The following is a 14,982-nucleotide window of genomic DNA, read 5'->3' as shown; positions in this document are numbered from 1 at the left end:
GGTGGTGGTGATGGCATTAGTGGTGGCGCTGGTAGTGATGATGGTGGTGGTGGTGGTGTTAGTGATGATGCTGAGGTTAGTGGTCATGGCGGTGGTGGTGATAGTGATGATGCAGAGGTTATGGTATGGTGGTAGTGGTGATTATGGAGATGGTGTATAATAGTGGCGATGATGTGATGGTGATGACGGTGTAAAGTGGTGGTGGTAGTGAAAGTTGTGATAATAGTGCGTAGTGATGATGATGGTGATGGTGTAATTCACCGGGTCGGTCAGTATCACTGGATGGTCGTGATGGTCAGCTTTTACCCTCCCGGAAGGGAGCTGAGAGCTCATATAGTCCGATCTAAGGGCAAGGCTGTGACCTTCACACACGCACACACCCGTCCCCTTGCTCAAGGGGGACAGTAACCACCCACTTCGTCAGTGAAACTTTTCGCAACCTGAGCGAGGCGCGAACTCCCGTCCACCAGTTGGCAAGCGAGAACGTTACCACTGCACCAGCGAGCGGTGTGTAGCAATGGTGGTGATAGTGTTTAGTGGTGGTGGTAGTGGTGATATTTGCAGTGTCGTTGTTGTTGGTGCTGCTGTTGTTGTTGTTGCTTATCGCCGGTTTGTCTTGCCGAGCAGACCTGTCGACCTCAGGGAAGGAACTTCCTGTGTGGGGTCGTTCTACAGGTACAGTACAGTACAAGCATCTGTAAGGATCGGGCTGCTTCTTGTGGAAGACAGCACTTCCCCAGGGTTGGACCAGGGTCCTTCCAACGGCAGGATGCAGGGAAATATGGTGAGGTATGGCTGAGTGGCTCCCGGGTGGACACCGCAGCCTTTCCACCCACGGTGCACAGCGCCAGGACAGTAGGCACCCCTTTAGCGCGACAGTGGTGGTGGCAGGGTGGTGACGGTGATACTGTGTGATGACGGAAGTGTGTGATGGCGGTAGTGGTAATGCAAGCGATGGGCTGGGTAAGATGGCTGCCATCTGAGTAAGCTTCACACCGTCAGCCTCACTGTCAGGTATGCATCTTGTACTTTAAAGACTTATTTCTATATTGTACCACATTTTTTGCCCTGTCAAACTATCACGTTTAATTCAGTAGGCTATGCGTAAGTGATGATCACTGTCGGTTCTACTCCTGTCAACTCATAAATATAAAAAGCAAAATCTACAAAAACTTTTAAAAATGTATGAGTATCACTTTCTGGTAATTAATAAATGTAGCAAACCCAAATTATAACCTGTTTTATTTTTTTTACATTGATAGAATATTAAAAACATTATACACAAGCTGTTTAGACAACTCTATTGTTTGTTTACTTCGTCTTGTTTGGCTGAGTTTTTCGGTGAAGCGCTTGACCTGTTTATTAGATTTTTAGGTACTTTCACAGGAGATCGCCAGTTCAAGAAGGTACGGTAAATGGCTTATTAGTATTATGTCTAGATGTAAGAAGCCTGTGTCCCAAAAATAACAGGTTGTTGCATCATTATCTCAACCCTCAGACCCAAGAACCATGAAAGTACTGCCCATGGAGCCTGATATTGTACCGTTTTGAGTCTTGCACAGGTTACTTGTTATTTTTCCAGGATGGTAAATGTACGTTTCACTTGAGGCAGTAGAAGGTTATTTCCAATTCAATTCCTATGCCTCCACTTTGTTTTCTGTATGTTTCTATTTTCAGGGTCATAAATTACTTTTTCCTGCTGAAAAATTTCCCACTTTTTATCATCACATTCCTATGGTTGTTTGTTTCTGGTGTAATGGAAGAAACTCAACATGCTCAAATGTGGATTTTGTTTCCCAGCTCCCCAAACTGGACGCTAGGTTAGGTTAGGTTAGATTAAACTATTAGGTACAGTTAAGTTAGGTTAGGTTAGGTTTACTTAAACACTTAGGTTAGGACAGTCCCTTCACCGTGACACTGATGAATTAAATGAGTTGACACAGCAGAAGATAGCTAAATACAACGAGGAAACAGATTTCACATTAAATGTTTATTTCCCACCCCAGAAATAATAGAAAAATATAACAGACTATCAGGAAGAAGAAGGACTGATTTGGTAAAGTGCTTCTACTGCTTCAAATAAACAATATATTTACCTCCTGGATTACCACAGCTACTGGGGATATTGATTAACTTACCTCTACCAGCTATGAACGAGAATTTAGAATTCATAAATATTTCGCTGATGTTTGCAAGTAGCTGGCCATATTTTGAATTTGTATCATGCATTTTTATATTTGAAAGCAGACTCAAGTTAGATTAGGTATGGTTAAGTCATTAAATTTTCCATCGCTTTTACACAGAATACACTGATGTATCCAGCCATAACAATGGTTGGTAAATAATGCGGCAAGTCAGAAAGATCGTCAGTAAACACTGCCGTGGGTGATTAGGCCGCTTCCTTAAATACCCCAATATAAGTACTGTATACTGTACTGGTATTTTGTTTTTTCCAGTCACCATTCAACAGTTAACTATCTTCGTTGCATATGTACCGAAATTACTTACCTTGAGATCGTGAGTTTGTTATAATATAGGTGGAATCGCCATGCCCATTTGTTAAGGAATAGCCATAATTTTTTACTTTCTAACAAAGATTTGCCATTGCTGTCGATGAATAAATTTGTTTTCCATTGGCCAGAGTGTGACAGGATCAATGAGAAGGATAGTGATCCTCAGTTAGGGTTGATCAATTAAGTCAGTCAAGTTAAATTATTGAGGTTAGATTACATTTGAAAAACTATCAGAATAATATTGGCAGTCCAAAACTGCAAATATACCTTGTTGCCCAAAGATTTCCGGCCATTGATTAAAATACAGTACTTTACTGTACAGTATAGTAGACAGAATCTAGTAAAACTCCTGCTTACAGATGTAAAGTAGCTAATTGACAAGAATCATTTCATATGGTATTCATTTATGAAATTTTAATTTGACACTTATACAGTCAGTGTGTTCTTTCTGGTAACTTGCTGGTAATATTCCACATTAATAACCCAAACCGCTTCCCGTCTGATCAGCGAAGTTAAGCAACATTGGATCTGGTTAGTACTTGGATGGGTGACCGCCCGGGAACACCAGATGCTGTTGGCATAACGTTCTCCCTACGTGTCAAGTGGGGTTGGTGGAGGATTAGTGCCCCTCCCTGTAAAACAATTAACTCTAAGCCCTTGGCCACCCTGTTTGGGATACATGGCGTCTGGCAATGAATGAATGAAAATAACCCAGTACAGTACCATATCTAAACCCTTGTTTAAAATTTCACTGAATCTGCAGTATTGTACTTATCCCTTTCAGGTCTTGTACAAAACTGTTTTAAGGATAACATACTGTAATTTCTTTCCTTTTTTTAGTATTGGTCATTGTTATTGTCAGCCGTTGTTGCTTATATGCACCATTACTGTACTGACATTAGACCCTTGTGGGGTCCTCATGTGCCAGATCATGTCTGACCCCAGACTGGTTTGGTTGTTCTTTTTTAATAAAAGAGAATATCTGAGCATGGAAGTGAAAAAGTTACTACATGACAGTATTGTGATACCAACTCTAACGTATGGAAGTGAAGCTTGGACGTTGTTGGAAGGACACAAGTCAAGAGTGAGAGCAGTGGAAATGAGTCATTTAAGAGGAGCCTGTGGAGTCACATGGAGAGACAGGCTGATGAATGAGGATATAAAGGAGCGTTGTGGTGTGGATGTGGATGTGATAGGAAGTGTTATGAGGAACACACTGAGGTGGTTTGGCCATGTGGAGAGGATGGAGGGTGAAAGACTGACGAAGAGAGTGTATGTGAGTGAGGTGGAGGGGGGAAGAGGGAGGGGGAGGCCGAGGATAAGATGGAGGGATGGGGTGTTGAGGTATATGAGAGAGGGGGGTGTGAGTTGGGAGCAGGGCAGTGAAATGGCGGGGGACAGGGCGACTTGGAGGCGATTTGTTTGTGGCCACCCTAAACGGGATTGAGGCGTCTGGCAATAGATAGATAGATAGAAGACTTAAACTCTGAAACACCAGATAGCAAGTGTCACGAGCTGTGCTAAGCTATGCGTTGCTGGTGCTGGAAAGGGATGTCTTCATGTGATGGCACCAGGGGTGTGGAGTTGGATTTTAAAAATTCCGACTCCGACTCCAACTCCAACTCCAGGAAATTTTAAGGTTGCGACACCTGTACTGAAGAAGAGGGGAAGGGGGCGGGAGGAGTCGGAGTCGGAGTCATCATGATGATGATGATGACTCCGACTCCGACTCCTCCCGCCCCCTTCCCCTCTTCTTCAGTACAGGTGTAGGCATACTGCTTTACTTACATATTTTCAAGTTTACTTCATCCATATTATTAATGTATATAATATCGTAAATTCACGTTAAATCAATATTCCTACAAAAATATCACACAAATTGCTTGCATGAAATGTCCTCCCACAAGAGCTCCCACAAAAGCTAATTTCTCCCACAAAGTGGCATAACAGGCCTAGCAGTGCACCCAAGTACAGTACCGTACTTTACACGCGAAGTGATCACGGAAAGGAGTCGGAGTTGGAGATATTTTTACCAACTCCAACTCCAGCCAAAAGTATCTGACTGCTCAACCCCTGACTCTGACTCCAACTCCACACCCCTGGATGGCACCAGTATAGCTAATTAGATGGTGGGGATGCCTTGTGTCAGACTGATTCATCAAACATCTCCACCAATACTCAGACTTTGTGTACAGGAAGAATGTTAGGCTTCTGTGCAGTAGCTATTTAGCCTCACCTTAAGTTGAAATTTACTTTTTTTTTTTCTTACAGTGTTGAGGAGTATGGCAAGAGACAGACACAGCAGCAGTCACAGCCGAAGCAGGAGTGTCGATGATAGTTCGAGCTCAGAGGATCTAGCATCTTCACGGTGTAAACAGAGGCGAGACAGTGGAAAGGGCCATGACAGATGTTCTGAGAGAAAGAAAAGCTCAAAGAATAGCAAGAAACGTAAATCCAGAGATTATTCTCCCTATCGAAAACATAGGTCAAGCTCAGAAGATACTGACAGTTCATACCATCAGAGTGGTAGATCAAAATCCCAAGAGAGATCTCGGAGATCTAAATCAAAGGATAACTACAAAAAGTCATCAGTAAACAGAAATAAGCGTGCTAATTCCCAGTCAGCATCCCATGATAGAGAGAAGTATCTGAAATCTTCTTCAGGGCGACGAGCCAGGAAACACTCAGCAGACAAGGATCGGCATAGAAGGTCAAGATCAAATAGAAGAAGTAGTGACAGCAGCTCATCATCTTCAGAAAGGCGTGAAATATCAAGATCATCTAGACATGATGTAAAGAAAGTGAAGAAAAAGAAACGCAGATACCATTCAGACTCATCTTCGTCTTCTCGCTCCCAATCACCTGTAGTACATGTCAAAGCAGAGAGATCAGAGAAAAGCAGTAAAAAATTCCCTAATACTTCTGATAAACTGAAGTTAGAAGCCAGACTTCAGATGCAGAGACATTCAGAAAGGGATATTAGGGATACCTACCCAGGCAACAGTATCCCCCAAAATATTCTAGAACAAAAAAGATTTGCAGACTCCCCAAATATGATTCCACTGGGCCAAAGCCCTCATAGAAATCGTGATCATTCCCCACCGACTCCAGATGATAAGTGGGGCCACAGAAAGTTCTTTGAGCAGCAACGCAAGGGAAGCCACAGACCTCCAGGAGAAAGAGATGGCCATAGGAGTGGAGGAGGCTACAGAGATAAAGGTATATACTGTATAGAGAGAGAGAGAGAGAGAGAGAGAGAGAGAGAGACTTTGACTCCACCCTATTGAGAAGAGCTGTATGTGGGGAGCTTCCCCACACATGAGAGTTGCGCTTTACACAGGGGTGGATAAAACCCGTGTATAAAGTCAACAACTGTGCAGGGGTAAAGAAGGAACAGAGTTGGCTTAGGACACCTACAGTAATCTCTTGGAAACAGATTTTACAAGAGATGTACCTATGATCTTTCCAAGATAAGTCCCGAGTGAATGAAACCCCAAGCATGTTCAAGGATGATGCAGGATTAAGCTGAATATTATTAAACATTAGTGGGTACTCCTGTGGAAGATTCTGTCGGGTTGATAGGTGTAAGAACTGAGTTTTTGATGCATAAAAAACAACAAAATTATTTTTACCCCAGTCAGAGATATGAGCCAAGTCATACATTAGGTGTGCCATAGCTTCATCCTTTGTTTGTTGAAGTAACTGCTGAGATGGACGTTGCAGGAACCGAATGGAAAGGTGAAGGGTGGAGTCATCAGAGTACGAGTGGATAGGGTTAGATGTACAGCTTAGGTCATTGATGAATAAAAGGAAGAGAGTTAATAATATCATAATGGAGCATCTTTTCGTCAGTGTAGTGAGTAAATGTCAATAATATTTTACTTGTGACTACAGTGATACTTGAAGCACGTAAAAGAAAGTACTGTAGTAGAGTTGGCCAACTTTTAATGTATTCAATTAAGTTATCAGGCGAGAATTGGAAGCTTTGGGGAGTCTGTGGCCAAAGCAGTTCGTATTAGTGGCCAAACCTAGGATCATGGCAGCTGGCTGTGGGTAGATAAATAGTATTTCAAGGTGGATAAAGATAATGGGAAGTTTTTTTTTTTTTTAAGCACTCAGAGTGTACACTGTTATTGGATACAGGTGGTGGAGGCTTCAGGCGAGATGAAGAGGACCAGAATTCTTTCCGTCGGGTGCAGCGGCAACAGATAAGTGAGGAAGGAGTGCCGGAGGTCTGGGCTGTATCTCCGATAAACCAGAAGGAGGAGTAAGTCTGAAATGTGTTTGTTACTTTCATTATCGTCATCTGCCAAACTCATTTTTGCCCCGTTAAAAAGGAACCTAGGAGCCTTGGGATAGGCTACTGTGTCCCAGCATTTAAGACAAGGGTAACCTGCCTCACTTTCCCTTTAGCCCATGGTGTCCAGCGTTTATTTCCGCTGACCCTTCCCCCAGTCAGGGATTTCTGGAAAATCACTGTTGTTTGTTTGTTTGTTTTTTTTAACCGTAATATCTTAGCTAATACTTAGCCAAAAATAAAAAAACTAAGTGTCATAATAGTCGCCAAACTTTTGCCTTCAAGCTGATGGCCTCAGACTGTCCTGATAGTGCGTAGAGTCAGAGAGAGAGCCTTTGGAAGTGGGGTAACTTTTCATGTTTTTTGTGACTGTGTCTTTATGCGTGGCATAAGTAAGGCTTGTACTAGCCTTCCACAATAAAAAACACTTTCGGAATACACTGTCAACCTCAAACACCATTTCCGTGTAGGCTTTGAGAAGTGTGATGTGAGTGTGCGGTGGTGTGAGCAGGGGAGTGCGGTCACTATAGCATCGACCTTGAGGCAGGCTGGCTGACATCTCACCGCACACAGGGAAAACTTTTTGTGTAGGTCTCTTCATGACGGAGGTACGCAGATAACTGGAGCATGACTGGGATCCGTGCAGATGGTTGCCAGTGTTTGCCTGTGGTGGTAATTACCCGCAAAATCTTCAGTGCCACAAAACATTAGATCATATACTGTATACATGCTATCTGGATGTCTCCAGGCAGTCATCTATACATGACACCGGATGCCATGGGTTAATGGCATTATGTCAGCAAGAAACCCCAACCATCCCACCCACCTCGAAAGTTGCCCATTGTGAATGAGCTGTTACTGTTGAATGCCTGGCAGTAAATAGGTAATTCTGGAATTAGTTCGTATTGTTTTGCTGTATCAGTATGTTTCTTAATTAACAAGTACTTTTTTTTTTTTTTCCCAGCTCAGATGCAGTTAATACTGATGATCAGAACAACATCATCAACTCTGATTCTGAGAAGAAGAAAAAGAAGAAGAAAGACAAGAAGAAGAAGCATAAAAAGGAGAAGAAAAAGAAGAAAAAGGCAAAGAAGAAAGCCAAAAAGAAGAGCTCTGATACATCAACAAGCAGCTCAGAATCAGATGTTGAAGAGGAAGAACTAAGATGGATTGAAAAGAAAAGTAAGTCAGGTACATCAGGCTCATTATATATTGTCATTTGTAATGCTTATATCATCTTTTTCCGGGTCAGGTTTGGAACTGTTAATATTTTCATGCTGCTTATGTGTCTTTCCTTTTATTCATGCTATCTCCAGATGGTCTTATTCTGCTTTGGAGAGACTTTTTGAACATTAGGGTTTAGATATAACCTTTATTTAAACACTCACTACAAGAGGTGTACAGTACGGTAGTTAAATAAATCCGTCTGGAGGTAGCAAGAATGCACTGAATTACAATACATCATCGGATTCAAGGGGTTAAGAACTACAGTTTTCATTTGGACTGAAAAGAGTAATGATCTCATGATGATTTCTTTTGAGCAGTCAGACTTAATTTTTCTGACCACTTAAGTAAAAGGCTTTTTATGTAGCCTTCACACTTCTTTAGAATTATTTTTCAGTTGTTATAAATACAATAATTGTGCACTTACCACTGTGACTGTATTCCTAGATAATGTGTTAAATGTTTTTGTAAAGATTATATTCCAGAATGAAAGATCATTAACATATTATCTACCTGTCTTGTTTTGTCTGTATCTTTGGTGTCATCTCAGGGTTGCCATTCATGTATATACAGTATGTATGTACATGTATTTCCGACTTGCTCTAAAAATCTGTACTTCAGGACATTGTAGGAGTTAAACTTTGGCTCATGTCAACCAAAAAGTTGATAGCCACACATATATTTCATCATAATCACTTTTAGTCAGCACAGCCAGAAAATTCAGGGGGAGAAACCTCAAAAGTCAGCATTTTTTGCACACCATTATTACTTTCTACCTTACCTCTCTTTCATTTCTTCCAAAGATGTAATTTGCTTTACTTTAATACTGCAGATCATTATGTTGATCAATTCACTATTCAGAACTAACATTGTTCCTGATATTACAACTGTAAAGCTTTGAGTAAACATTTATTCAGTTTTATCTCTTCATTTCTGTTGTTTGTAAGTTACTGGGTACTACTTTGTTAGTCTCCATGAGAATACCATAAGCATTTAGTTTCTGCCCGTACCTAGTTTTCATTTAGTTTTTTTAAAGCTTCCCCATTTCCCTGGTTCATCAGTAATGATTATACTAAACTTCTGGTCATCTTTCATATTCTTATTGATCATTTTCTTAATTCTGGCTGTTTTTGCATGACCTTTCTGCTCCTACCCTAGTAGACATTTATCTGTCATGTATATTATTCAAGGGTGTATTGATTTCATATATTAAAATCACAGAGCACAGTGATGGAGAACTAGAGGAAGAGGAGGATGTTGTTGGTCCAGTACCTAAGCCACAAGTCACTCTTTCCAAGAAGGATTATGGCAAGGTTAGTATATACACCATGCATGGTAAGCAAGTTAAAACTATTATCTTTAACTGTAGCTGGGATGTGCCAGTGATAATATGGTTTGATTTATTTCCACCATTCCAGCACATCATAAGTTTCTGCTTCAGGTACCTACAACCATGATAGGTGTAATAGATTTTTTTTTTTTTTTTTTTTTTTTTTTTTTTTTTACACAAAGAAGTAACCAAAGGCCAGAATCCTGCAAGATTGTTCCCTCCAAGATAAAACAAAACAAAAGAAGATAACAGAGAGTAGTAGTCAGGGCCGGATTTACCAATAGGCCTAGTAGGCTATTGGCCTAGGGCCCACCGGTATCTGGGGGCCCACTGAAACTAATTTGTCGCGCAGTGTGCCAGCGTATAAACTTGTTTCAAGTGTACACCAAGTATTTTGTATATAATATATTCTTAGTCATAAGGGACCCTATGTTGATTATTGAAACATGCAAACATTTTTATAAATTTGGGGGCCCACTGATGAGTTTGGCCTGGGGCCCACCAGTAAGTGAATCCAGCCCTGGTAGCAGTTAGTCATAGTAGTGTGAAGTAGTAGTTGCTGCAACCTCAGGTGCATCTGATTGTGAACCCAGTGAACTGCAGATTGAAATTACCCTCATTCTGCAGTCCACCATCCTCCTGGGGATAACAGAGCCAACCGGGTATCAGTGCCACCCTGAGAAGCCATCCCTCTCCAGCACCAACTATGATAGTAAATTCAGGATAGGCTGCAGTGGTATTATGAAATCATGTGCCCTCATACAGGTTTTTGATGCCTGGTGGTCTAGTAATCCAAAATGCATCATCTGGATGTGGCCCAAAAGGGTCTATTTCTGATGGGTGGGTAGGGTTTATGTGCATGAAAATGCCACAAAGGGGTGAGTACCTGGTCATTCTTGTCTTAAATGTCTGGATTGAGTACAGTAACAAACAAGGAATGAGGCTATGGCACACCTGATGTCTGATGTGGCTCGTATCTCTGATTGGAGTAAAAGTAATCATGTTTTTAACACATCAGAAACTCAGTTATTACATATATCAACCCGGCAAAATCTTCTACAGGAGTACCTCTCTAGTTTTTAACAATATCCAGCTTAATCCTGCATCATCTTTAAATATACTTGGGGTGTCATTCTCTTGGGATTTATCTCGGAAAGAACATATTACGGTACCTCTCTTGTAAAAAGTGCTTGCAAGAGAATAGGTGTGCAATGCTGACTCAGTGCTTCTTTACCCCTGCACAGTTGTTGACTTAATTCACGGGTTTTATTGGCCTCTGTGTAGAGTACAACTCACATGTGTGGGGAGGCTCCCCACATACAGCTCTGCACAACAAAGTGGAGTCAGAGGCTTTTTGTCTCATTAACACTTCTCTTACTGGCTCCATTCAACCTCTATCTCATCACCACACTGTTGCATCTTTATCTCTCTTCTGTTGCTACTTCAATGGTCATTGCTCTTCTGAACTGTCTGCTTGCATCCCTCAACTGCTACAACACGTGCGTAGCAACAAACTCTCATCTCTTTTCTGTCCAACTCTCTAATGCAAGAGTTAGCTATTACTCTCAGTTCTTCATATGTGCAACAGGTCAGCTCTGAAACTGTCCTCATCTGTCTGTATTTCCTTCTGCCTATGATCTCCAATCTTTCAAACACAAAGTGTCCCAGGCATCTCGAAAGGTATGGATCTTGAATTTGGCGCTGTGTTAGCTTGTTTTTGTTTTTTTTGGAACAGTTGGCAGGATGGCCTTTGGTTCCATCTTCCTTGCATTTAAAAATAAATAAAAATAAATAAATAAAAACCAGCTTTTGGCCCCCGCACTCCTGATAAGGCATTACGAGAGTGGATGATAAATGAATGAACTGTATTATTGTATTGTTCAGCTTTAGCACATCCACTTCATTTCAAGTTTGGCATGATCATTTTTAGAGAACCCTTTTTAGTTATTGTTAATTTACTCTTAACCTCAGTGTCATCAGTTTGCAGTCCTTGGAGTTTGCCTTCAGTTCCGTTGGGTTCACCTTCATATCTCTACAGTCAGGTTTGAATGTTATCTAAGAACTTTGTCTTTTCTTTTGGTATTGCTTCAGGTCATAGGATTTTTTTTTTTTTTTTTTTTTTTTTTTTTTTCCCTCCATCTGAGCCATCTTGCATCACCAGAAATTACTTTCTCTTTCTGCCACCCTTCTGACCTTTCTGACATCATCAGTATCCTAAACTCCCTGTGTCAGATCAAAGACATGGGTGACCTAAAATGATCTGTTGTTGCTCATTTTCATTCGTACTGGCCACTACCCCTATGTTTCTTGCCAATTTTACTTAATATATGGCTCACTATTTGATAGTAGGGAGGAGGTGGTTCAGTATTCTTGTTGCAAGGGGAGTCATTGCATCTTCAGCCCTCCCTAAAGGGTTAGTAATATTGTCATGCTGGTTACGTAATGGATTGATTGCCTGTTACCCTGTTGGATATGGAGTTAATTTCAGTTTTCATGTGATATGGTAGCACTTCTTAGTCAACTCCACCAGCTAAAATGTGAGAAGTGATGCAGGAAGTACCCTCGCTTCCCCAGAGTTGTTTCCCTCCAAATTTCAACCCACAACTGTTCAAGTCTAATTGTTACAGATATTTTATGAACAGAGGACACCAGTAATCTGGTGTATCGATTTTTTTTTTTTTTACTCATTTGTTTTTCCTTCCTCCTTTCTGTTATTTATAAAAAAAAAAAAAAAAGTGGGAATAATTGAGAGTACAATTTACATAATGTTCCTCTACTTTTTAAATGTTTATTATTATTAAACCAAATTTTGGCACCTGGTGGTTTAGTGGGTAATTATTGTGCTCCAATCGGATTGAGCCGGTGAAGGTTTATATCCAAGGGGTGGTTGGGGTGTATTGCTCACGTAATGCCACTCAGGGATGAGTGAGGTTGGTCACTCTTATCTTAAATGTCAGGACCAACTGCCTAGCCCCTGGCTTCTACGCTCCTCATGGGGCAACATAGGATTGGATGATGGTGGATGGATGGATTATTATTATTGTTTTTTGTTTTCCTTCCTAAAAAATAAATCACTCATTGTCTTTCTTATGTTATAGGCATTGTTACCAGGTGAGGGTGCAGCGATGGCAGCATATGTGGCTGAAGGAAAGCGCATCCCCCGTCGAGGTGAAATTGGGCTCACTTCTGAAGAGATTGCACAATTTGAGGATGTAGGATATGTCATGAGTGGCTCTCGGCATAGGCGCATGGAAGCTGTGCGACTGAGAAAAGAAAATCAGATTTATTCTGCTGACGAAAAGCGTGCCCTGGCTATGTTTAGCAAGGAAGAGAGGCAGAAGCGTGAGAACAAGATCCTCACTCAGTTTAGGGATATTGTTAGGAGTAAACTCAACAAAAAATAAATTGGCCACCTTAGAGCTTTGGATGTTCAAGTGGAAATAGTGAAATATAGTGTTGCGGGTGAAAAGCCATTTATAAGACCTGAGGATACTAAGGAGGAAGTTTAATTAAAATGCATGTAATGAGGAGGCTTGATTTGAATGATATTCCCCCTGGTTTAAGGACTGGCAAACTCTTGGAATAATTTGATGCATCTGGTATATGTTAATCGTTGTTAACCTAAAAGCAATTAGTCAGTAGATTGTTAATCTACTATAATAAAGAAGGCAAGGAAAGCCACATAATTATGGCTTCCTTTTATTCCATCCTTGACATCATTATATTGTAATACAATATGTGTTTTATTTAGAAAGTGCAGTAATAACTTGATGCCACATTCTGTGAGGGATGAGCTTAACAAATACAACCTGGCATTTCCTTTCACATTCCGTACTAAAATCCTGCTAGATTACACAGCTCACACCCATGTTATTTCCAAACTTCTGTACCCATGGTGGCAACCATCATCCACTTACTTGAGGTAATGCTGCTTACTTTCACCTTCCTATGTGTGAGCTCTTTCTTCCTATTGCCCACATCCATCCTGTCACTTTTTATTACTCTTCTTTCCACATCAGTTAGCTGTACACTTAGTGACAAGCCTAAGAATTTATAGTACCGGTAACCCAGGAAAACATTTATAGTGCTGAATGGTTAACCATATAACCAAATACAGTAAAGGGGTGTGGTTCCCTTGTTAGCTGGGTGGAGAGATGCAAATGTGTTCATGTGGGAACCAAACCTCCACAATCTTCCCCATGCCTTGCTGAGGTGAGGCACTGTCTGCCAAGGGAGAACATTGGTTTACTGCATGGGAGTATCCTATAGGGGCAGTTGTTTCTCTGTGGTTGATGGGTATGCCCAGCCAGACACTGGGGTTACTTAGCAATTACCTCCCTTGCACCCAGTTCTCACACTGTTTCTTTTTATATCCATCTTGCCATGTAAAATCTTGGTAAACATTATACTCTCCTCTTATGATATGTGCTGTCTTTTCTGTTTTTCATGGTAGGTTAGATTGTTCTACTTTTTTTCACTGTACCAGTACAGTACAGTGGCCCCCAGGTTGTAAGATTCTGAGACACACTTCTCAATTACACAGTGAAAAACTGTGGCTCCACATCAAGTTAATCTGTGAACTGTGGACAAATTAGGCTCCTCTCTGAAAGGTCCGACGTGTGCCATTCATTAACGACTGATTTTTGAAGAGTTCCATTTCCCTCAGAGCATGGTTAGAGCTATGAAGTCCAGTTGTGTTGAGACTTAATTTAAACCACCTGCTGTATAGTAGTAGTGGCTAAAAATCCACTCCAATGATTTGAAATTCTTGGGACTATGACACTGAATACTATACTCCCTCTTCCATAGGTTGCAGATTTTGTTGGTGTACATCATAGACATACAATATATCTTGTGTAAGAATTCATATGGAGTGCCTGATGTTGGAATGGATTCAAACCTTTCTGTCACCACAATTTCCAAATCATCTAACCACTGCTGACTGTCCTTATACTTCACTTAATTTTTAAACTTTATGTTCAGTCTTCATGTGCCTTTCCTGTTTGTGTAATGTTTTTGCACTTTTTCTTGCTAACTTTTCATTTCCCACACATTCCTTCATGCCTAAGCCATTTCAGTACATGTCTCCTAACTATCCTTATTACCTTTTTGTTGGTGCTAGAGAGGGATGCCTTCCTGTAGTGGCACCTATGCACCTGCCCAGATACACATCCATCCATCATCTCCTTCCATCTTCCGAAAGGAGGGTGGTGGGCTGCAGCATTAGTTCCTCATTCTAATAGGTTCCCATTCAGATGAACCTGTGGTTGCAACTACTACTACTGTCAGCTGTAGGCCTACTACCTCTTGTGTCATTTTGTTTCCACACTTGTTCATATATTTTATCTAGGTAGCTCCAAAATATCATTAGCTTTCAGTTGTGAATTCAGTGATGCTAACAGCACTGTTTCACTCCCATATATACTGTATGTGTTTGTATGTATGTACAGTATTATAACAGCCTACTTACACACCTGATATTGGTGGGTAGCTAAGCTATACACATTCAGGCCATAATTTAAAATCAGAATTGACCCAAGGATATTTGTGATTATGCAAGAATGTCACTATATCCATACTTACATTCCAATCCATCAGCACTGCAACTGCTCCAGCCA

General features: G+C 40.9%; 1 protein-coding gene across 1 annotated transcript; it reads left to right on the top strand.

Moving 5' to 3' along the window:
• The first annotated feature begins 1,295 nt into the window (after nucleotides 1–1,295).
• Nucleotides 1,296–13,040, top strand: LOC145405209 (uncharacterized). The gene is made up of 6 exons (XM_080276639.1): nucleotides 1,296–1,406; nucleotides 4,785–5,732; nucleotides 6,657–6,780; nucleotides 7,775–7,992; nucleotides 9,256–9,347; nucleotides 12,463–13,040. Exons 2-6 carry the CDS (start codon nucleotides 4,796–4,798, stop codon nucleotides 12,766–12,768), a joined length of 1,677 nt encoding a protein of 558 aa, XP_080132765.1. The 5' UTR covers nucleotides 1,296–1,406; nucleotides 4,785–4,795; the 3' UTR covers nucleotides 12,769–13,040.
• The last annotated feature ends 1,942 nt before the right edge of the window (nucleotides 13,041–14,982 follow it).

This window comes from Coenobita brevimanus, chromosome 7 (genome assembly GCF_032717465.1).
Source record: "Coenobita brevimanus isolate Jiangsu-jjx chromosome 7, ASM3271746v2, whole genome shotgun sequence".
Classification (NCBI taxonomy): Eukaryota; Metazoa; Arthropoda; class Malacostraca; order Decapoda; family Coenobitidae; genus Coenobita; species Coenobita brevimanus.
This window is presented reverse-complemented; position numbering and strand designations above follow the sequence as displayed.